Raw genomic sequence first — 24,014 nt, 5'->3', positions numbered from 1 at the left:
AAAGAGTGTGTCGCATTTGCTGTATTACTGTGGAAAAAATCCGAGTAGGATTCCACTCTCGTTACGAAACACTTCTCGCTGTTATCTGTTCTGCTCTGATAATTAAATCTTCCTGCCCCAGTGGACATTATTTTTGTCACTGTTAATTAGCTCTGTCCTCTTAATTTTATAAGCACCTCTCTCCAGGTATTTATCATTACAGTAGCCTGGAACTTGCGCTTGGCTTCATCATAGTCATCCCCGGCTTCAGCCTCCCGGAGTGTTCGTGGACACCGGATAAATAAAGGTTAAAGGAAACAAAACGGTCGAAGGCAGGCTTATCTAAGAGTGGTGCAGGCTTTTGGGGGCCTTTTTAGAGGTTCATAATAAACCAGAACTTTGTTAATTGGGGCCTAATCAGTTTTTTGTGCACTTGCCCTCCATGAGTGTTTTTCGTAGCGTAGACTCACCGACTCATAAGCTAGGTGTCAGTGCTAACAGTCCAGAATTGTCTGTGCTTTCACTCAAACTGTACTGTATTTAAGAAGCATCCAAAATCCCCTAAAAGCACTGGGAGGCTTTCCAGTGACTAACGGTTTTTTGCGTCAGGCTGAAAACTGGTGACCAGGCTTACATTGCCCATTTCAACGACGTGCGTAGTTTTGCCCAATGTGCCGACGCTCAGGTATGTCTTCTGCAGTTCCTCTATACCTGTGCCCAGCACGGAAGGAGTGGAGAATGTTGTCATGGTATGGCTTTTTATACGCCTTGCCTGAATACCATCGTCACTTGTATGCGAGAGCAAACGAGGGCTGACCACTCTGTTTTGTGTTTTAGCCAGCAAGACCAAAAAACAGATATTTGTCAGCTACAATCTTCAAAACACAGACAGCAATTTCACCTTGCTCATAGAAAACAGGATCAAAGAAGAAATGATGGCTTTTCCAGAGAAGTTCTGACTTCGCATCATTGTAAAATAACCCGAGTTTTTGTTTTAGAAAAACTGATTGCAGTTTTCACACTGACATTAAGTTGGTTTATTTGGTTTGTATCGTTTTGATTGAATTTGCAGTTGTTACTAAATATAGATGGACCTAAATATGGTTGGACCTGGATTTTTTTTTTTTTCCTTCAAAAGCAGGGAAGGCAGGTAGAGTCGAAAACACACCACAACCTGAGAACGTGACCGTAAAAAGCCCGTGCGGTGAGTGGCTGGCATGTGCTATGGGGATCTGCTGGGAAATTGGTTCCAAATTCTACCTGTACAATTCATCTACTCTGTACTAGTACTGAACATAGTACAGCAGCCTGTAGTGTTCCGATAAAAAAACCCCAAACCATGTTTTTAGTATTGAAAAGCTTTAACATAAAATGAGGGTTACCTTGCTCTATCTTTTTTTATTTCCCGTCGGTTATTGTACTAGTGCTCGACACTGGATTTCCTTCCATCTCTTGGGCGCGGAGAACACTGGAAGAGTTTCACAGAGGGTTTTCTGTACATCCCTGAGGGATATATATAAGGAAAAAGCATAACTTGAATTTTGGAGCAACAGATAAACCCGTTAGGCTGCTACAGGAAGCCCTGTGTGTCAATAGAGCAGTAGTTACAAAAATCAAGAGTGGTCACTACCACCACTGCAAATAATCCTGCTGCTGCGTCTCTAAGTTTGCTTTTAGGTAGGGTGGATATCCTTTCAGAGGCAGATCCACATGCTATTTTGTTCAAGAACAGCTAAAAGTTAAGCATACAAAACCCCCCTCAACCAACCGTAGAGCCCACGGCACGGTGCCCGTTGGCAGCCATCGATACGAGCTGTGCTACGGCTCACCAGCGGCGATTCACAGCTGTTGGGAGGAACACTGAGCGTAGCAACCTGGTGAGAGAGTCGGGGTTATTTCCTTTGGAATTGCAAGCAGACCCTGATTTGGACGTAAGCTTCCGACACCAACAAAAACCACTAGTGCTGCGGCTAGACAGCTCTCCTCGCCCCCTATAGAAAACCGATGGACTCGGCTTGCTGCGGTGCCACGACTTAAAATCTGTAACCGAGGGGGTCGCTGATGTAGAAGGAGCAACCCTTGATAAGTCTCTTGTCCCAAGGGGTTTTGAACACGCTGCAACTTCGGCGTTGCAGGTTGCCTGTGGGTGCAGAGGGCCCTTCCTTACCTGGTGGGAACTGCAGGTGAAGAAGCTGCAGGTCCTTGGCCGCAGTTTGGGATCGCAAAAAGCAGTTGTTGGAGGGTATCTTCTTCTTTAATTTACACAACCTAGGAAACAGAGTCAACTCTTCTTCTGTGACTGAATAAAAGGCATAATCAGTTGCGAATCAATGTGCTGATTTAATTAGCCTGATGTAACATCAGCTCCTTCTGTTTGTCGAGGAGGGCAGGGGTGTTTGCTGAGGCATCAACGTTAGCTGCTGCCGGGCTGTTTCAGCGCGGACGCAGCGAGGGAGCCAGACCACGGAGAGCAAACTGATGGGACAACGTCATTTTATTCTGTACATTTACATACAAAGTTCTTTTCAGTAGGTACAACAGATGTAACATCATGCAGACATTTAGCTTGTAAGACTGTTTTCAGTACTTGGTTTAAGCTTGTGCTATGAGGAAGCACCACCAGACTACTCATGATCAAAACGTACAGTAACACGATTCTTTAAAACTTCATCGGAAACTGAAATGGGGAGGGAGGTCTCACCCACTAGACGTAACACACCATACTCCTTTCCCGAAACGTTTTACACAATACATTTAAAATGAGGTTTGTCATTTTATTTTTCTTAGAAAGAAAGAAAAAAAGAAGAGTTACTGTGGGCGAGATCATCCCCCCACTTAATAGCGTTGTCTTATGTGCCAGCTACAGGCGCAACTCGGCTTGACATTCACAGAGTTCAGTTAATGGCACTTCTGCTTCCAATTTGGTGACCTTTAGTGTGTGGCTCCAGGAAGTGGCAACAGTTAAGTAAAATACTTCCATCAGAAAACAAACAAAAAAAAATCCTGCTCAATGAAACAAAAGAGCGAATCACGCAACCCCCTTTCTGAGTGGCCACAAACCACTCGCAAACAGGCGATTGTGTCAGTGTCCGTTTGCAGCGCCTCTGGCAACAAAAGCAGTACTGAAACCTTAAAAGGGGACCCCCACCCCCCAAGATCAAGCATAATGTCACTTTCACATTTTTCTTTAAAATTACGAAGATGGAAGAAAGCCCTTAAATGGTAAAACCAAAGAAAAATCCACTGATGGGCTTAGAGGTTACTGAAGGTTCATAGAAAAAGGACATGCTGTGGCAGCCAGAAAGAGCTGCCGGAGGAAAGCCTTTCCCGGTGACGCTGCGGAGGAGCCGACGGTGTGACGGTCTGACAGCCCCGTCCCGCCGCAGGACCAGGGTAAGCATCTGCACCTTTCCCTTCTGCCCTGCTGCGTCACCTGGTACCTGACACCTCCACACCAGACACGCTCAGCAAAAAGCTTTCCAACTCCGTGTGCGTGTGCGGGGAAGAAAAATAAATCCCAGAATTGCGGGAAAAGGAGCAAAACTGGAGCTGCCAAGGCAGGAAATGAGATTGTGGTTTATTGTTATGACAGAGGCAGAGGGCCAGAGCAACGCGAGAAGCTGGGGCTCCTCGTGCGGCAGAAGATCAGTACCGACTACCTGGTTACAGGCAAAAAAACCCCAAAACAGCAAATCAGGTCAATTTCCTAAGAAATAAAAAACAATAAATTGCTGCTTGTTCCTGTCACTGAGTTTGTTTATGATATAAACGTTGATATGTTTAAACAAGCATTCTCTTCCCTGGGCCCGTCATCGGAGAGCAACCACCAGAATCGGAAACGATAAAGCGCTGCGGACAACAGCGAGGAGCACAGCAGGACCGCTGGCAGTGCTGGAAGCAGCCGGTTTAATAGGCTTGCAGATGGTCTACAAGAGCCGTGCCGTGGCTTGAGCGCACGCGCACAGAGGCCGCAAACGAGGGAGCCGCTGTCTCCACGGCACGACAGACGTCGGGCAACCGCTCTCTGCCTCTGCACTCGCCCCTGCTCCGCTTTCAGGCCTTTTTTCTCTTCCCTTAAGATGTATTTTGCTCCTTCATTATTTTTTTTTGTTGTGAACCCAACTTTCCCCCTCGCCTTCAACGTGTGTGGCTCGCAACAAGCATCTCTTATCGAAGGCAGAAGGTATCGCGCAGATTTGGCACGTGAATACTGCGTGAATGGGGAAGGCCTGGGGTTTTTTCCCTTGGTGAAATACAAACTGCAGAAGTCTCAGCGCGGAATGAAAAGAGGGAAGCGGCCGCGCTCGAGCTAGGCAATAAAACTTGAGTGTATGGAAGATCGGGCGCTCGCTGTCATAGCGAGTCTAGCAAAGGCGAAAAGAAAAACCCACCCCAGTAGCGTAACTTTGGGCAAAACTACCATCAACTGGTCCAGTGTTTCTTACCAGGCTCAAGAAGAACCCAAATGTCCACATCCTCTGTACAAAAATTAGCAGCTTTAGGACAACATTGTTACTGTGAACACAACAATCTCTGTCGCTTCTGCAGGTCTACCTGTCCCCCCCCTTGTGCTCGTCAGCCTCTGCGGCTGCGCGACTTGCCGCATCGCCCACCAGGGAGCACGCGTCTCTGATTTTTCGGGGCTGGCGTAAGGACATCGGCAGCCTAATGGAGGATGGAAATTGTTAGGAACAGTAGTTAATCGACAATATATACAGCAGAGGAGGAAGGGGGAGGGAAGGTAGAGGAGGAAAGTGCAAACGAGCGCTTTCCCTGCGTACGAACGCAAGATGCACATCAAACAAAGTGGCAATCAAGTGGACACTCAATACAACATCGACATCCTGCTGCTCTGTTGGTTGGAGCGGCTGCACTACCGCGATCACAAATGGATGGCCTGAGTGAGAAAGGAGGAGAGGGAGGGAGAGGAGGGAGGTTAACTACGATGCAAGAAAGCCCCTTGTAAACAAAGTCCTTGCATTGAACTAGATCCTCATGATATTTGCACAGTGAGAACCAAAAGCCGGTGGCCAAAGGAAATGGTTTGGGGGCTGGAGTAGTCAAGTGGCCACTATCAAAGTGCCATCTGCACAGTAGGAGACAAACTGGATGCTCACCTTGTTTAGCCTAGAGTAGGATTGATCCAATTTCAGTAAGCTTATTTTTTTCCTGAATGAAAATCCTACGACAGCAGTTGGGCGAGGGGGGAAATCTGGGTGAGTTTACTGTATATTCTTGGGTCAGAACCAGCAAACATCTCTAAAAGCCCCAAGACAGCCAACAGCAAGTTGTTATTCACAGGCTATCAGCAAACAGTAAGTCATTATTCACAAGCTATCAATTCATTCCTTTCCAATAGTCAGTTAAGCATTTTGTCCACTTAAACTGAAAACCCAAACCTTGGTTCTAAAAACAGGTCAGACAATGCCAGGACGCTCATTTCCCAGGAGTGGGAATCCCAGCTATGCTGCCTTTTGGAATAAAAATACAGACTGTAGCCTGTGCTCCTTATTTATTTTTTTTTTTTCTCCTGTTAGTCTATGTGTTTCTCCTGGAGCAGTCACTTCTAGTCCTCCTGGCAATTTAAAGCCATTCTTGGCAAAACTAATATTTGCGTCATTGGTCAAATCATTTACATCCTCTATATTACTATTAACCACCAGTGGGAACTGTCTAACGGATTGACGGGCTCTTAAAACGCAGAAAGCTGATCTCATTGAAAAATCAGCTTGTTTGGGTAGGATTTTCTTCACTGCATTCAGTGAAAAAATAAAAAAGTACTAATTTAGAAAGTAACTTTTAAGTGCACACGGGCCACAAAACCAAACATAAGCTGCCTAAAATGCAGTCAGAGTTTGAGTCACAACAGGTTTTTGGTGTATACAAACACAGCAGGCAACCTGGGCGCTTGGACTTTCTAGACAGGCAGAAGAACGTTGCACAAGTCTCAATTTCAGTCATTTCAACTTCGCAGTGGATCCCTCTTTCCTTTAAAGAAACACAAAAAGAAAACAGAACATGCCCCTTTCCCACCCGACCCACCCTCCACGGTTTCTTTCTTGGAATGGCTGCACCTCTTATTATAAGATGGCTTCACTTTTGTGATCTATGAAAGGAAAAGGAAATAAAGTGCTTCTTGAGAATAAATCAAAATAAATATACAAATTTAATGGCAGGAAAAAAAAAAGTTCTGAAGGGCTACCTCCAGCCAGGTCTTTTCTCAGATGAGTCTTTTCCCCTGTAATTTTTTCAAGAGCAATCTGCACAACAGTTGAAGATGCCAAAAGTTGCTTTAGCAGCAGAGTTGAATTCTCCCAAGTCTGCGTCTGCTCCATCACTTGTTTGTAAAACCTGTGCAAAACACCTTTGCCCAAAGTGCTGCTCCTCCTGCACAACAGCATCAAATAAAATAAAAAAGAAAGAGTAGAAGGGGGGAAAAAAACCAAACCAAAACAAAAAACCCAACCAAAAGAAGAAGGAAAAAAAGAAATCCACCCGGTTACATCGACTTCATCCCATTGGCAGTGGTGTTCTCAGAGATCCCGTCGCTCACAGCTGCTGAGTCGTGGAGGCCGGAGTAATCCTTGAGTTCAGAGTTTGTCAGGAGCAGGGGCTGCTCCCCCTTCTTGTGCGGCAGGAGGGGCTGCCGGGTGTAATGTTCCCCGTCTGGGATGTTCTCGGGCAGGTTCTGGTTCTTGCTCTCCGGCAGCAGCAGGATGCAGATGATGCAGATGAGCGTGCAGCAGGCGAAGATGACGTGGTGGAGGAAGTAGCCTTTCTGGTTGTGGAGCTCCATGATGGGGGCGGTCAGGCGGCCGAAGCCCGCGCTGGCCAGGACCAGCCCCAGCCCGCCTCCCCTGCAAAGACAGCAAGAGGTGAGGGCCTGGCCACATCCGCACTGGGGTAGGGACCCCACAGCCCTGACGGCTCCCCCAGACGAACCTCCTGTCTGGCACGCACCCTGGCATCCGAAAATCTCTGAAGCAAGCCTGGTTTACTCACAGCTTTCCTGCCGGACAGTTACTCCAGCGGGAGTTGCTTTGCTCTTGTGGCTCATTGCTGCCTATTTGCCTCAGCGTGGGGAAATAACTCCCATTTAACTGCCCCCAAAAGCACTAATTAAGTATCTTTTCACCCCCATATAACTGCCCCCACATAAGGAGCAGAGGAACTTTATCATGCGAGCGCGCAGACCGCCCTCTAACGTATTCCCATTTCCAAGTATCCCGTATTTGATGAAGGAAAACCAGATTTTGCTTTAGCGTGCCAGCCTTCTCCAGGGTACACAGGACACACCACGCAGCAGCATGTGCGGGAGTCAACCCTCTCTGCCTCTGAAGCGCCTGGGAGCGATCAGCAGCGGAGGCAGGAGATCAGACTTTACAGGCCACTGCCTTGATCCGTTATACCGAACACTCAGTGCTGGAATATAACCTCCATAAAAACGTGTTTGGGCTGGAACCTCTTCACACAATGACGTCGTAATAATGTGTGTAATTTTCAGAAGGAAAAAAAGAAGGCAAAGTAGCTGGTGGTCAGAACAGAAGAACAGGAGTTTCGGAGTGATTTCTGAGACCTCCTCCCAACTCACTGTAAAAGCTGAGGTATGTCCCTCACTTCATGATCTCTTGCTCTTCTTGTATCATGGAAAGGGGTTACGAAAGGGTTAACATTGGTGAAATGCTTAAACTGTAAATAGGTAACTTTATAAAACGTTCTTTATGGCACAAATGCTTACTTACGAAATGCAGTGTGCTCGTGTATTGAGATCATACGTGCACACACTCCCCAAAAAAGTGAAAACACATTAAAGCTTGAAAAAGAAAAAAAAGAAGTGTGAAAATGTCCTCATCCCCCCCAGTCACAAGCCTGGGGGGAGTCACATTAAGGGCTCCTTCCTGATGCTCGGCTATGCAAGCAGCCTCTCTTGCAATTCCTTGTCTGGCTTATCAGTGTCTCTCCAGGTCCCGGAGCAGACATTCTGGGCACACCTCTGACCACTCGACCACCTTGTTTTGAGGCATGCCTCACGCTCTTGGGGCCTGTCCCCACGGGGTGACCCCTTACAGAAGCAGCACCACAGGTGTTTCCCAGGGGCACACCATTCCTTCCTCCTGCTGCGGCACAACCGAGGTCTCTGCCCAGCGGAGAGTCACCCTCCAGTGACTCATTTTAGCAACATCCCTGAGAGTGGCAGCTTGTCCTTGATTTTCCAGAGACCCCGCTGTCTGTAGAGGGAGAGCTCTAGCACTGGCACCCTGCTCCCCACTGTCCCCCCGAGCTCGTAAAGAGATTTAACCCTTTCCTGGCTGAACCCAGCACAAGCACACTTCCTGCAGCTCCTCTGGGAGATGCGATCTCTTCCCAAACCCTCCGGTGATCAGACGGGCTCAGACGCTTTGGTTCCTGGCCCAGTGGCAGAGTTGTAATTATTAATGATAACTGGACCTTACAGAAGACAACTGCAGAAGGCAAATGAATTGCTTTACATCAACTGCTTGGGGGAAAAAACAAAAGTTTCATTGACTTGAGTGTACTAGAAATCTCAGCACTATAAACCTACAAATGCCAAATTCACGCAGCCAACCACAGCGTTAATCTTCACCCATGCTTTCCAAAATCCACGGCTGCTTGCTTGACAGCTAAAAGGCAGCAAGCACAGGTTTCCAAAAATACTCTTGGGATCAAAAATTCACGGACGGACCCTCTAATTCTCCTGATCAGCAGACCACCTTTCACGGACATCAGTGATTTCCCCAAATACTGCAAAAGCACTAATTAACAACTTGCCAGCTTTCCGATGGCAATTTAGAAACCCAGCTGAATGAGGCCATTGTGCAACTGGCCCCCCTGCAATTTCATTAACACACTCACATGAGCAATCGACACAACCAGCCCCGAACGCATGGCAAATCCCACCCAAAATTGGCTCCGGAGCAACAAAAGGTCGTTTCATTTACATCAGTGTTCGCGACGCCTAAATTGTATCTCAACCACCGAGAGGGACCTGAGGTGAGTTTTAAAAGCTGCTGGAGAAGGACATCAAGCAAGCTGAAAGGAAACAGGAAAAGGCAACAACAAAGACGGCTCTGTCCGTATGGGTCAAGCGGCTTCAGGTCTGGAGGGGAAAAAAAGATGCTTTTCCATATGACGTCAGTAATTAGAGCAGGCGTTACTTTGTCCAGCAACACCAAAACCTGGCAGAAGGTGGCTTGAAAATACATTTTGGTACGCATCCTAGAAGATTTTTGTTCAGGATGGCTTGCGGGAGGCTTACAGTCCTGAAGCGGGCAAATCGCAAAGGGACCTTGGTTCGAAATGTTGTCCTCTGACAGGACCTCCCTGGTCACGGCAGAGAATTTCCTCGCTCTCTACTGCAGTGTCTTTTCAGATCACAGCAAAAACCTGGATGCCCTTGGCCTCATGGGGCAAGGCACCACCTCTGAAAAACCAGGCCTGGTTCAGATCCCAGTAAACAGCACTGTACCCCACTGGAAATCTGGCTGGAGACAGCTGTTGATGGGTAAAGGTTCTGATTCAGCCACCACTGCCCATTCTTCACTTCTTTGGCTGGGTGGGGGCAAAAGCAGGACAGAGAGAGAGAAAACCTGATTGCTTTGCCACTTGTTAGTGACTGAACATGCAGAGGACGGGGAGAGGGCACACCACAGTTTCCTCAGCCTTTTCCTACTTGGTAGCCGTGCAACCCACAGTGGTGTTCCCATCGAGATTATTAAAGATGGATTATCTGTGCTTAAATTCAGTGTCTGGAAGGAGCTCAGTGTGGAAACACCGATACAAGGAACAGGAGCTTGTGGTGAAGCCCTCCTGCCTATCACCAGGAGAGTGGGGTGCAGTGCAATGGTATGAAGGACCACTCTGTGTGGCATGACAGTGTGGGACCTTTGCGTCTCTGGAGCTGACGGCACCTCTTGGCGTGAGGATGGCTGTTTTCGTCCTACAGTGCCGTAGCTGTTCATTTCAATGCCACAACAGTAGAGCAGGACAGGCGCTGCCGATCGACCATCATGCCACTGCTATCCCAGTAACAGCACTGCTGTTCTCCTCCCCTCAGGGACTGGGGACTACAGGTAAAGGATTTGATCAAGGAAACCCCAGAGACAGCCTCAGTGCTCTCTCTGCCTGTCTTTTCCTTAAGGTCCCTCAAGATCCAACCAAAAACATATTAAGATGGTGTGAAACACTGAAGGTCGTCTGAGGATGACCTTTTGGGGAACAGGTTATGAGGGAGCAGCCACATCCCACTCAAAAGCAAGATATGAGGTAGCTTAACCACACCTCTGCCTGACAGATGTTTATGCACCAACCTCAGCACCACATCCTAATTACAGCCCTGAGCAGATCTTACCAAGAACTTCACCGTGGCAGGACTGCAAAGAGCTGCCATGTCACCATCCCTATTAATAGATGGGGTCCCTGAGGCATATCCACCTATTGCCACTCATCTGGTGTCACCCAAGTCAGGGGAAGCAGAAGCTCATCTCCCAGACAGGATTTTGTCCCCGACCCTGTAGCTACATAAGTGATTTAAGGAAAAAAAACTTGCTAAGTTCACGCTGTGCATCTGACCCTACTCGGCAGATTCTCTTCTGGTTGATGTGGCCAATTCCCTATCTATACGTCTTTCAAACAAACACAAGGAGAAAATTAAAGAGGCATGGAAACACCAAACTGACTGACAAGCACATAAGTAAATAGCTGTTAGTGTTTTGGCTGCTGTATAATCTCGTCACTACTCACACTGCCTTTCCCTGTGGAAATAACGTTATCTGTAAAATACATTCACGAAGTCAGAGAGCTTGGAAGAAAAGGCCACGGATCAAGGACACTCTGGCTACTCAACTGACAGTTTGCAAAGTTACTGAAAAGGCATATAAAAAAAAGAATCCTCTTCCTTTCATCCTCTCTCCCTCCCACCCATATGACCTACATTCCTGGGAAATTCAAGGGAGCCAGGGTGGACTCCTGAATCACTGTGGCATTGCTGAAAGCATAATCCAGGATGCAGGACGTTTGTGCTGTGACAGGTAACAGCGAATACATAAAATAGCACAAAATCCTGACCGCCCAGAGGCATTTTACGGGAAGCTCTCCAGTGAAGATCATCTGCCCGATTCTGCTACTGCTCAGGATGAAACCGCTTCTCTTTAGAAAAAACCCTTTGCACCTCTGCTAAGGCAGATCTGAGGGCAAAGATAAAGATGACTTTGTCTGCAATAAATGCAGACCTCTCTCATTGGTGTTGCTGTAGGAGAGGCATGACTGCAGACTCTCGAGAGCACCTATATGCACCAAAAGCATTTAACACCCTGTAGCATCTTTATAGCTGGCCTGATTATCCTGCCCTACAGAGGCAGGGATTGCCTGCACCTATGCCATGCCCTCTTCTGCACATTTGTGGAACTTCTCTTTCAGTATCAAGCCGTAGACTCACATGGTCACGGCTTGCCCAAGTCCAACACAGTAAGTGAATCGCAGCCTGGCTTGGGTTGGAAGGGACCTTAAAGACCATCCAGTTCCAACCCCCCTGCCATGGGCAGGGACACCTTACACTAGACCCGGTTGCTCAAAGCCTCATCCAGCCTGGCCTTGAACACTTCCAGGGATGGGGCATCCACAGCGTCTCTGGGCAACCTGTTCCAGTGCCTCACCACCCTCTCCGGGAAGATTTTCTTCCTGAAGTCCAATCTAAATCTCCCCTCTTTCATTTTAGCAAAAACATGGTGCATCTGCACGACCGAGAGGTTAAAACCCTACCGCACTGCGAACAAGCGCAACGCTTGCGACGCTTGTCCTGCCGATCACCACCGCGACAGGACACAAGGTGGAGCCATGGGAAACGAAGCCTCTGTCTACAGGCAGGCGTTTGCTCAGGCAGACTGACTGCAGTGACATTGAAGAGCGGCCCAAAAATTGCTTCGAGGTCTCCGATTATGGGGGATGTCCCCACCCATACAAGGTATTAAGTCACACAGCCAGTTACGAATTAAATGTGGGTAATTTCATCCCCATCCTTGGAAGGGGGAGGGGGCTCCAACATCTCACCTGATTACTGTGGGTGTGATTTCGGCACAGAAGAACACGCTGAGGCTTCCAACAGCATGCGAAGAAAACATACCCACAATGGAAAACGCGGTAGAGAATTTGTCTTTGACGCTGTCACTCATACCTGCCGAGACACGCGCGTTCATAAAACTGAGAATGAGGTCCAACTTCCAAGGAAGAAAACAAGACAACAGGTTTATGTTACTCATTCCCCCTAGACAAGAATTTGAGTCATTTTTTGTAGTACCAATTTAAAACTGGTATTTATAAAACGCGTTCCCCAAGCACCCAAGACACAAACAGACGTGAAAAAAAAAAACAACATAATGTCATGCCGAAAATGGCAGCGATCTCTGAATTATTTACGCCCAGCCACCACAAAAGGGTAAAACCCAAGAAAAAACCCCACATCTCTGGGCAGTCTTTTAGGCACCAGCCACTTCCTTCCCAGGTTTGACAGACAAGCGGAGGCAGGCAGTGTTCATCAAGTTGCCCAACACCTGCTTGGTGGCTTAGGCACTGGGGAGGCTCGCAGGACAAGAGGTGAAAGAAATAACAGCGCTCCCATCTCCGTGCTAAACCCTGGCACATCATCAGCCTGCAAACTCTGGGTGAGGACAGCCGATGCCAAGGACGCCGAAGTGCTCCCCTAAGTCACCACAGCCAGCAAAGCTGTTGGCTCAGTCATTTCAGGGCTGAATGGTAGCAAAGCTTCCGAGGGCAAAGAGTGTGTATCAAGTGCAGGGAGAAACCCCAGAAAACCTGAACAAAGCTAAAGGAAACTGTCTCCTGGCCACAATGTTAATATCCCTTGCTTCATCCCTGCTCACCACCTTTTGCGGGCAGGGGTGGGATATCTGATCCAGGGTTGTACAAGTTCACGTGGTCTTCCCTGGCTGGTGAGGAGGCCACATTGCTTGGAGACCATTGCGCCGTATGAGGGGAACACATCGTGGCTGACAAAAACACTGGGGAAAGGATTGGAGCTTTGCAGCCAACACCCCACACCTTCATCCAGCCAAATCTCAGGATCTGCATGGAGAAAGGGCTTCTCCTAAGCATGCAGTCCCAAGCAGACGCACTCTTTGGGTTGGATCCAACAAAAACTAATACCTGCTTTTGTTCTTGTTGGATGTATCAGCTCTCAGGAGAGCAAAAGGTACTTGAGAGTTCTTAGTTTACAACTTCTGAAATGTGCTACAGACTGCTCAGGGCTAAGCCCTTTCTGGAACGCACCCCATGTCTGCGGGAGAGGGCAAGTGCCACTCTTGAGGCTTTGAGCAGCCTGGTCTAGTGGAAGGTGTCCCTGCCCATGGCAGGGGGGTTGGAACTAGATGGTCTTTAAGGTCCCTTCCAACCCAAACCATTCTATGATTCTATGAAATACCGCTGGGCAGATGGGGACGTGAGCATGGCACCTTGCAAACTAAGGGTCTCAGGGCTCCCAGCACCTTTCGCATAGCGGGTGAGGCTGCAGTGCTGACCCCGTAGGAAGTCATGGCTGCTCAGCAGAACAGACCCTGGAAAAGCTGGGTAAGGACAGGTCGGTTACATCAAATACAGAAGGGTAGTTTTTTATCCCTGCAGCCTGTCACTGCATTGCTACTACAGTACTTCAGGCTGGGTGGGATAAGGTGCCCAGGGAAGTATTTTCAAAGGTGCCTAAGTCCCCTTATCAGAAGGGCCTTTGGCAGCTCAGATCCTTCTGGAAAAAAAATGAACTAGGAATGTTGCTTCTGAGAAGGAAACTTTCTGAGAAACCATTGCCCTGTATCTAAAATAAACCTTGGGGGATCCCTGCACCCTCTCTTGACACGCAGAGGCAAGTCAGACCATGTGGAGGGGATGCTACACTCAGAGTCTGTGTATAAACGAGCCCACCTGCCTACGAGCAGGGTCCCAAGGCTCTGCATAGAAGTGGGCTTTCCCTCTGCACCCCTCAGCCCCAGCCTTTTGGATTCACCCACTCCCAGTAGACCATACCTGAGTCTGGAAGTTGACTGTATTTGCCAATCACTGGATCCAAGACCCCAGAAGTTAAGATAAAAAGTAAGAGATAAAAATAAGAGAGAAGAAGATAAAAATAAGAGAGAAAGGGAGATAAAACAAGAACATAGCTTTGTTACATATGCAGTTTATAAATACTAACACCACCCCCTCCTCCTCCCCCAAAACAAAAATAACAAGCCACAGGCAAATCCTACAAGCCCCTCAAGTCCCCCATACAATTCTCCTTTCCCATGCTATAACTGGCACGTCTCACAGCCACCGGATAGGACATGCCAATTCCAGGCTCCTTTCAGCTGGAGGACAGCATGCTAATGAGACAGCATAACAAACCAAACCAAGCAGTAAAGCATTTGTAAGAGCCCCAGAATTACCACTGGGATTAACACAAAGGCCTCTTTGTTGTTAAGGGAAGAAGAGAAACTGCCCTCCTGTCGCAGCCCCGAGGGGATGGCCAGCAGAACTGCAGTTAGAGAGCACTGGTGGGAGACCTCTTCCTCGCCAAAACCCTGAGCTGGTAGTCCAAGTGTCACACTAGCCACCAGCTGCCACGCACCCTGACTGCAAAGGGCAGCAAGGGGAAGGGCAGTGGCACGAGCTGGGCACAGCTCCGCTGGTGATCTCCCACCAGGCTCCTGTGACATCCCAGGCAGCAGCCTGGGGTCTGGAGGAAGGGCTGGACATGAAGGACCTTGAGGTCTGCTGTGAGTTTGTGGCTGATGGAGAACATCCCTCTCCCTCCCTCACCCTCCACTGCAACTTCTGATTTTATCCGCTAATTACACCCAAATTATGCTAAACTGACATGCGCAGGAGGCTATACCAGATTTCATAATCAGCAGGGTCACCGCTTCCCTCCAAACACTGTCCAGCTCTTCTGAGGAAGAAGTGGAACATGGTCTAGAGCAGGGGGTACAGGAGCTGCTCCAAAGTTCAAGGCTGCCTTTCCCTCCTCACCAAGAAAGGGGCGAGGGCAGAGTTCTGGGAGACTGCAGGCACACAGGGTGTGCATCTGCATGTCAATGGTCACATCCATCAACGGGCTGGGGGTGAAATGGGGCTGGGGAGCTTCTCCTACTCCCACCTGGCACAGCTGGACACGGTAAACGTGTGCTCAAAGGGAACATAAAGGGAACCTGTGCCAAGCTGGGAGCAAACACATGCAATTTTTGAGTTTCTTCCATGTCATGAAAGAGGTTCCCTGTTTCCCTCCTACACTCCCAGAAATAGCACGTTCCCTAAAGGTTAACTTAGTATTGCTTTCAGGAAGCACGGTCTGTAAATATGGATAACGTTTGCTGGCTCGGGGCTGCCTTCAGCATGCGGGAACGTGCAATCTTTCCATTCTCAACGCAAAAAAAAAAAATCTTTCTCATTAAAGCCCTTAATTATTTCTAAACTTAGAAATGAAAACCAGCAACAACCAGTGTTCTGGTGTCTGTCTCCCAGCCAGTTTGTCCAAAGCACATCTCAACCTTCTTCCCCATGCCTTGGGCTGAGGTTTCATGGGACAGGGGTCTAGTGGCTGGCCACTGTGAGAATGGCAAAGCACATCCCACCTTCCTGCTGCTTCAACACCTCTGTCATCCATCACGTTCAACTTCCTCAACCAACAGAAAATTAAGACAAGGAAATAAAATTTAAAAAAGGGAAGGGTATATTTCTGTAGCAGTTTTAATAGCTGAAGCAGCTCAAAATGGCCAGAGAAAGGTCACTGCCTGCGAAGAAGGAGGCAGAGCACTCTTGCTTTTGGCAGGAAGAACCCATTTGAGAAGCTGTGTCACCTCACGAAATCGTGTGTGTAAGTTTACATGGACTACACGTACACACCACGTTCAAAGTAGGGTCTCTCAGCTGCGTATTTCCATGCTGCCTGTACACTACTCACATGCAGCAAGGTGCTCAGAGCAGGCAGAGGACATACACCTATTTCTTTACTTTTGCTTTTTTAGAGGCCATTCAAGAAGCAGATTCAAGTGGGAAAGTTTTCCCTTCCCCAACCTCTATCCAGGTCTTTCCCCAGGGGATATTTGACTGAAATAAAATTAAAAGTGTTTTTTGTTTGTTTCTTTTCAAGCGACAGCCCTAAAAGCAGCCCCAATGATCAATGAGCTTCTCCACAGGGACTCATCCAGAACACAATGCCTTTTGTTAATGAACCTAAGACAACGAGTGTTCGGGGAATCCTTCAAATGAATTCAGCTTCTTAAACTGAGCAGGTGTACGGTATGACAGATCTGAGAAAGGCAAAGGAAATGCTAATATTTCCTGGTCCCTTATTTGCATGTCAAATCGGGTGGTCCTGAAAATACTCCTCTCCAACTCACAGTTGAGAAGGCCGAGCTGCAGAAGCGATGCTAGAGCTGTAAGGATCATGAAAAGCAGGAGTCCTCCTCTCCTCCCCAGAAACCCAACGACCGGGCACATGGCCAGGCAGGATGCCAGCGCAATCCCGGCCATGGTGTAGTAGTCCGCATAGAAGTTGTGGGTAATCGCCATCTTCGCTTCGTGCCCCATCATGCTTTTCGCGAAGCAGTGGTGTATGCCGTAACCCGTCAGCCTAGGTAGAGGGGATCACTGTGGAGAAGGCAGCCACACACCGCAACGCAATTCAATGTAGCAACACGTTAACGCAGGAAGAATTTCTTCTCCTGCAGGAACACACCGCCTGGTGCACAAAGGCTCAACTCAGCCTTCTAGGTGCTACTGTAAAAGTAAGCAATGATCAAAAGAAACGGGCTTTCCCAACATATTTCAGAACTTCCGTATCTCAAGAAGGGCATCCCCCTGTTCCCGGTGCATCAGCTGGCAGCCGCAGAGCCACCGCTGCTGCGACGAAGCAGCCTCTGTGCTTGGACAGCAAAACACGGCGCGATACCAGGAATACTTCTTCTTCCAGGAAGACCCACCTGCCCACGGCATTTGGCTGTACTAAAGATCGCATCTCAGTTCCCAAGTTAGCCTGTTACAGCTGAAAAGTCCTTGGAAATGAGCATTTGAAGTCACACGCCATGCTGCTATGATTATTACAATTAGGCTTATTACAAATAGGCCCTTATTCAATCTACACATTTACAGCCCCCTTCATAGCCATGCATCTCCCCTTCTTTAAAAGTGTCTTTGTGATGTCAGCAATCAACAACTTGCCACTCCATTTCACTTTTCTTTCAGGGAGAGGAAAGGGGAAAGGAAAGGGAAAAGGAAAGGGAAAAGGAAAAGGAAAAAAAAGAAAGGGAGAGCAGAAGGCTGGAAGCACAGAAGTCATGTGAGAAGCCCCAGCATCACCCCTGACCTGGTGCAAAACTGCAGCAGAGCTGCTACAGGAGGTCAATGCTCCCAAATGCCCCCATCAGAGCACAAATACCACTGCAGGGAAGGGCCTCCTGCCCCTAGCATTTAGACCGCACAAACCTCATGCCACAAATTAATTGTGCCTGACAGAGTGGCAGGCACAGATCCAGGTCTCCAAAAAATGAATGGCAGTTACATTACACTGATACACACCTCTATCCTCCTGAATGTCAGGAATTTGAAGCTCTGTCAGTGTAAACTGGATAGAATGTAAGCATGGGAACAGCTGGGGGAATACACAGTTGCTGAGTGCATGACAGCCCAGGGCCTGGGGAATTTCTCTCGCAATCTTGTGAATGGATGTTAGAGTTCAGAATTACACCCCCAATACCAAACAACTTCCCCCTGATAAAAACCTAGCACAAGCACTTGCTGATATAGAAGAATGTCATTTGCTTTGGATATCTAGATTATAACTGACTACTCCCGTAAGTGACATATTACTCAGCAAAACAGTATTTAATAAAAGGGCAGAGTTAACCAGTGTGTATCTTTTCTCTCTCTTCTGTGCATGCAAACACACTTGCTGAAGTTATTATCTGGGCCATGACCTATAAACTAAATTAAAGTATCATTTGCACTTTGCTTCCCGACCATGCTTTACCAGGAACTCCTCTATTATCTTAACTTGGTAGCTAGCCCAGAAGAGTTGCTTTTGAAACTAAATACATTTATTTCCCCTTGATGTCTCATAATTCCCTGCAAAAGATTCCTTTTCCGTGTTCCAATCAACAAAAGTTTAGCACAGCTCTGCCTAACAGGACTAACAGAATTAAAATCCCTGGACAAGGGGATCAAGTGCACCCTCAGTAAGTTTGCAGACGACATCAAGTTGGGCGGGAGTGTTGATCTGCCTGAGGATAGAAAGGTACTTCAAAGGGATCTGGACAGGCTGGATTGATGGGCCATGGCCTGAGGTGCGACAAGGCCAAGTGCCAGGTCCTGCGCTTGGGTCACAACCATCCCCTGAAACGCTACAGGCTTGGGGACGAGTGGCTGGAAAGCTGCCCAGCAGAAAAGGACCTGGGGGTGTGTCAACAGTGGCAGTGTGCCCAGGTGGCCAAGAAGGCCAATGGCATCCTGGCCTGCATCAGGAATAGCGTGGCCAGCAGGATGATGGCAGGTGTTGTCCCCCTGTACTGGGCACTGGGGAGGCCACACCTCAAATCCTGGGGTCAGTTCTGGGCCCCTCACTACAAGAAGGACACTGAGGTGCTGGAGCGTGTCCAGAGAAGGGTAACGGAGTTGGGGAAGGGTCTGGAGCACAAGTGCTGTGAGGAGCGGCTGAGGGAACTTCTCCCCAGTGACAAGTGGTAGGATGAATGGAAATGGCCTCAAGTTGCACCAGGGGAGGTTTACATTGGGTATTAGGAAAGATTTCTTCACTGGAAGGGTTGACATGCATTGGAATGGGCTCCCCAGGGAGCTGGTGGAGTCACCATCCCTGGAAGTATTTAAGAGACTGTGGATGAGGCACTTTGGGACATGGTTTAGAGGTGGTATTAGGAGTGTTAGGCTAACGGTTGGACTTGATGACCTCAAAGGTATTTTCCAACCTGAAAGATTCTATGATCCTAAAATTAAATAGTTTTTTTTCCACTCATAAGAACAAAAATGAAAGCTATTTCCTCACACACATACCTGCTTCATGCTCTACTTGGACAGCAAACAGCCTCGATGTGCTATTGCCAGAAGTTATTATTTGGGCTGCCTAGTTCTGGTTTAGGGAATTTCCAAACATGCATAACTGAAAAGGGTGAGGCAGGAGCGATGAATTCCCCACGGAAAAGGGTTTTTCACAAATACAGTTAACACTGACTATTAAATCTACCAGCTCAGCCTAAGAGGGAAACGCTGTTTCAGAAGAGCCACCCACTGGTAGGTGGGAGAGACACAACATCATAAAACCTGAGTTGGTTCTGCAACTGATAGCACTGGAGACAGAACCCTGAAGTCCATGTACTTCTGCGTTAGCCCAGCACAGGGACTGTCCTCTCTGGGTTACGACTGGTCCATGTGCCTGTTAACAGCAGTGAAGGCTGCAGAGTAGGGCTCTGAAGTGATGACGAAAAAGCCACAAGGAAAGCTATGTATTTCTAAACAGAGCAGAGGGTGGGGGATTTCCAGTCTTCTCCCCACCTTCCACTTGAAAAAAATACAAAAGGAATTAAAATGGGCATTTTATAAGACTAAAGAATTAGAAAATCCACCCTTGACACCCCCCACCCCTAGAAGCTGGCTTTGGTTGGAGTCTAAATTTCCAGCCCATCTATTTCCTCTTCAGAAGGTGCTCAGATTTGGAGAGAAGGTCTCAGAGCTTGTAACCTGCAAAAGCCTCAGGCAGATGTCTGGTTTTGTCCATGTAAGCATTCCCGAGCCGCAGCCTTAGGAAGCAGGCATCGCATTGCTCTGTGCGAGACAGCACATTCTCCCTGTGTGCCCTGTGCATGACTTGGGACCGCTAAAACAATTTGTAATCTACTTCTGAAGACCTATTGAGGACAGCTGTTGCATCTGATATTCTTGTTGGCACGGGACAAAAATGGGAGCAGGCTTATATTTACTGGCAAGCAACATCTTCCTCTGCCACATAGCTATAACATATGTAAACAACTGGAACTTGCGCTCCTGTGGCATCAATGATCTCAAAAATCCCACCCAGGATGCCAGCAGCAGATGTCTGCATGCATGAGCATGTACCAGCACGTGGCTGTGCGAGACCACTGGTGGTGCCCAGCAACAAGACAAGGGGTAACGGGCACAAACTGGAATGCAGGAAATTCCATCTGACCATAAGGAAAAACTTCTTTACTCTGAGGGTGTCAGAGCCCTGGAACAGGCTGCCCAGAGAAGTGGCAGAGTCTCCTTCTCTGCAGATATTAAAAACCCACCTGGACATGTTCCTGTTCAACCTGCTGTAGGTGAACCTGCTCTGGCAGGGGGGTTGGACTAGGTGATCTCCCAAGGTCCCTTCCAACCCCTACCGCGCTGCGATTCTGTGACAGCAATGTGCTTGCAGCAAGACATTTGAGAAGACAGGTGGTTCTGCTCCCTGAAACAGCCACTGTGTTCCTCCACGCTTGCCATAAAAAATAATTCCCTGCAACAGCTGGTGTTTTTCCAAGATCACTTATCAGAGACACGTGAAGGGTCCCACACTGGGAAACAGAGGAGCTCCCCCATCATTTCCCATTACTGCTTCCAGTTCACCAACCACACAACTATTCAAACGGAAAAGAGATTCAACTTACGAGTTCACACACAATACTACGATATTTTTCCACAGGTTCCTTGTTCCCACCACTTTAACGATGCAGACTTTCTTTGGTCTCCTGGCGATCTCCTTTTCCAGCTCTGAAACAAACCAAATCAAAATCATTATTTCACTGGGAAGAATGAGAAGGAGAAGCTTCGCCTGTGAACTACAGGTATTCTGAGGGATGTTCTGGAGAGCAGGACACTAGTGATTACACTAACAGGAGCTGTGAAAATGCTGAACAACCTGCCTGAAGTCCACCTCAGGTTCCTCCTTTCCTTCCAGGCTTCCCCATACCTTCTTGGGGCTGAAGAACTGCCCAAGAACTCCTTCACACCCCAAACCTTCTCCTAGTTTAAACATGTATGTAAAACAGGGGCTGCACGGACCTTGATCCCAGCAAGCATGATATAAAATTTCCTGAAGAACTTCAGGATTCTGTTAATTTTTATCCCCCCACACACAGGTGGGACTGTGCTCGTGCAGTTACTAGACCTGCTGCCATTCTGCTGTGCACACCTGAAAAGCCATGGAAAGGACTGGAGCTCTAACTCATTTTTCGTGGGAATCTCTTGAGGTTTGTTCAAATCCAGGTTTTAGGAAGAAGTAGCTAGGACACTACGTCAGCTCGTCCTCTTCCCTCCCCACCACGTTTCAAATATTTAAAACTGTCCTGGCGGATGTTTTAAACAAAAGACATTTCCTTAAAGGAAAGCCTTAGGCATCATCAGCTGTGATGTTTTTGCGTTCCAGAACTAAAGCCTCATCATGCCTTTCAAGCACTGGGCCACTGCAAACTAACTTTTCCTTGCTATGTTAGAATAACACACAGGCCCAGCAAATATTTCATCTGATATTCTTGTTGGCATGGGGCAAAAATGAAGGGTGCTGCTTACTTCCCAAATACCATCAGCTCGGAGTTTGAACACCAAGCTAAGATGTCAAAAACCCTACTGTTTCCAAGCTACAGGATCGGTGAGATGGCTGCAAGGGCACAAACGGAAGCAGCTGTACTTATAAAGGAGCATCACAAAACTGATGCACTCCAAGAGTACAGACTAGGACTGGTTTTTAGGGCAAAGACTTTCACTGCTGCTTTCGAGGCTGACTGTTAAAAGGCGACAGCGTGGCCCTGTTCTGGATCGCGCATCCGTCCCCTTCATGCATACGCAATTAGCCCGGGTGTCCTCAGTCGGCTGTGTTGGCCTGCCCCGACCTCCGCCTTGCTCCACTGAATAGTAATGTCTTTAAGAGATGCAAGACAGGGAAAAATAAAAGCAAGCCCTGGAGAAGAAACGAGATGAATCATGCTAATTTACAAACAAAACAGAAGACATGTTTGTCTGCTGTAATTCGAACACTGTGTCATAAAAATAATACATCAAAGATACACTATTTATATGTAAATAGTTGAGCTATTTACAGCTCGCAGGTCACTCCTTGTCTTCTGCCTAGGCTGACTACAGGGAACGCTTCTGAGGAAAGCAACAAAGGGTATTTTACAATAATGATTGTACGTAAGCAGAATATTGCTGTACTGCTTTCCATAGTACCTGGTAACATCCATTCCTCCTCAGAATCTACGCAGCATGAAGCTCACAAAAGCATGAAACCAGAAGTGGAGCAAAAGAGGAAATTGGTCAAATTAATGTTTGTACTACAGGAGCGCTCAGCAGGTTCAGCAATGGATCAGGGCTATATTAAAAAAAATAAGCAATAAAAGAAGAGGTGGTATCTAATCTCAAGGAACAAGGTCAAAATGATTTTTGTAGCAAGATTCTGGAAAGGAGTAAGTGGGAATAAAATAATTCAGAACAACTGAAGCAGTTGGACAAAACATAAAGCCTGTAATTGAGCCCAAGCCAAACCTACTAGAGCAAAAAAGTCAAAGGAAGCACTAGAAACAGCACAAGGTCTTGAAAAGCTGTTGATGACTGGTTACTAGTCCAGCCGAAGGGCAACAATGAAAATCACTACCCGTACAACACACATCACATAGATTTCACATGGGCTTACGGGTTCACTCTCAAACTGTCTAAGAATGACCAGGTCTGGCCTCTTGAAGTAAAACATCTTTCTCCTCCCTCAGTAATTTCCACTTTTTTCTCGTGGAAGAGAAAGTAGATTTTATTGTCAATATGTGCCTTATTGAGCCACAACTAAATAGAATTAAGAGAGCAAGACTTAAATTGGTTACACTTCTCTTCAGTGCCAAACATTAATTTGCCCTCCAGCCCTGCTTTGTTCATACATTAGGGGTTGCTACAATCCGTATGTTCTTAATTTATTGGCACGCATCCTTCTCGTGTACTCAGACCCCCCTTTAACTTTTCTTATAAATCAGTCCTTCTGAACTAATTCCTCTCTGTTTTCCACTGAACTCCTGTTCTACCCTCAAGCAACGGATAGCCTGCAGCCTAGCAGCTGCATTACAAGGCTTGAAGAAATTTAAAAAAATGAAAGGAGGAAGGCAAAGGAAGGAGGAGGAAGGCAAAGGAAGGAGGAGGAAGGCAAAGGAAGGGAATCTGGACTCAAACTTTATACTAAAGAAAGAAAACAGCACCTGAGTTTTTACTGAACGCCTTCTGGCTCTTCCAGCTATTTACTTCTCCATCCCCCTAAGATTTGGAGTTTTAACACATCGAAGTCACCTTCTTCAGATGAATGACAGACACTCCCCAGGTTTCCAACACCATCTATCTTTCTGATGACTTTCTCAGTCTTTTACTTCTATTTATACCAGTCAGATGTTCTCAAAAAAAACCCCCAAAAAACAACAACCAAAAAAAACCCCCCAAAACCAACAAACACCAAAACCCAACCTAAAACCCTACTGAAAAATCAATTATTTACAATAATCACAATATCACTTAGATAGCAACAAATAAGCCATGTAACTTGCAAAAAAGTCATCACCTCCAGAACTGGCTCTCATTTAAATGGCATTAGAGTGATTTTGGAGTTAGCTTGATTGCATGAAGGGACCTGGTCCGAGTGACTGTGATGGGTGTCAGGAGAGGGACAGCTGTTAGGCTGACTGGACTTCATAGGTCAACGTTAAGACCTTAAAAGGGAAGTCGAGCCAATGCTGATTAAAACCCTACGGAAGCAAACTATTGCTCTGTCAGTTACTGGAATAACACCAGGAAAACTCCCCCTACTCCCGGCTTATTCTTTGATTTTGCATGAAAGTCACCAGTTCCGCAGGAATTTGCATGCATTAAATGTTTCAGTTCTGACTGATTTACCAGAAGGGCGAGTGTGGAAAATAAAAAAAAAAAATATTTGTATCCATTTACCCAGGGGCCCTTTATGAGTTTTCCCAGACTCTGGAGCCCACACACACTCTAGGCTT

At 47.3% G+C, this 24,014-nt stretch overlaps 1 protein-coding gene across 1 annotated transcript in view; it reads right to left on the bottom strand.

Annotated features, from left to right (window-relative positions):
• Positions 1-5,858: 5,858 nt before the first annotated feature.
• SLC22A23 (solute carrier family 22, member 23) overlaps positions 5,859-24,014 on the bottom strand; it is a 25,639-nt gene continuing 7,483 nt past the window's right edge. Inside the window, exons 2-6 of the mRNA XM_010152411.1 lie at positions 20,655-20,757; positions 16,380-16,612; positions 14,029-14,061; positions 12,046-12,169; positions 5,859-6,836 (exon numbers count right to left, since the gene is read on the bottom strand). Coding sequence (XP_010150713.1) covers positions 6,479-6,836; positions 12,046-12,169; positions 14,029-14,061; positions 16,380-16,612; positions 20,655-20,757 — 851 coding nt within the window. The 3' untranslated portion in view covers positions 5,859-6,478. The remainder of the gene's footprint in view (positions 6,837-12,045; positions 12,170-14,028; positions 14,062-16,379; positions 16,613-20,654; positions 20,758-24,014) is intronic.

The sequence above is a fragment of the Eurypyga helias genome, unplaced genomic scaffold, assembly GCF_000690775.1.
Source record: "Eurypyga helias isolate BGI_N326 unplaced genomic scaffold, ASM69077v1 scaffold28225, whole genome shotgun sequence".
Taxonomy (NCBI): domain Eukaryota; kingdom Metazoa; phylum Chordata; class Aves; order Eurypygiformes; family Eurypygidae; genus Eurypyga; species Eurypyga helias.
Note: the sequence above shows the minus strand (reverse complement) of the source record. Positions and strands in the feature narration are given on the sequence as shown.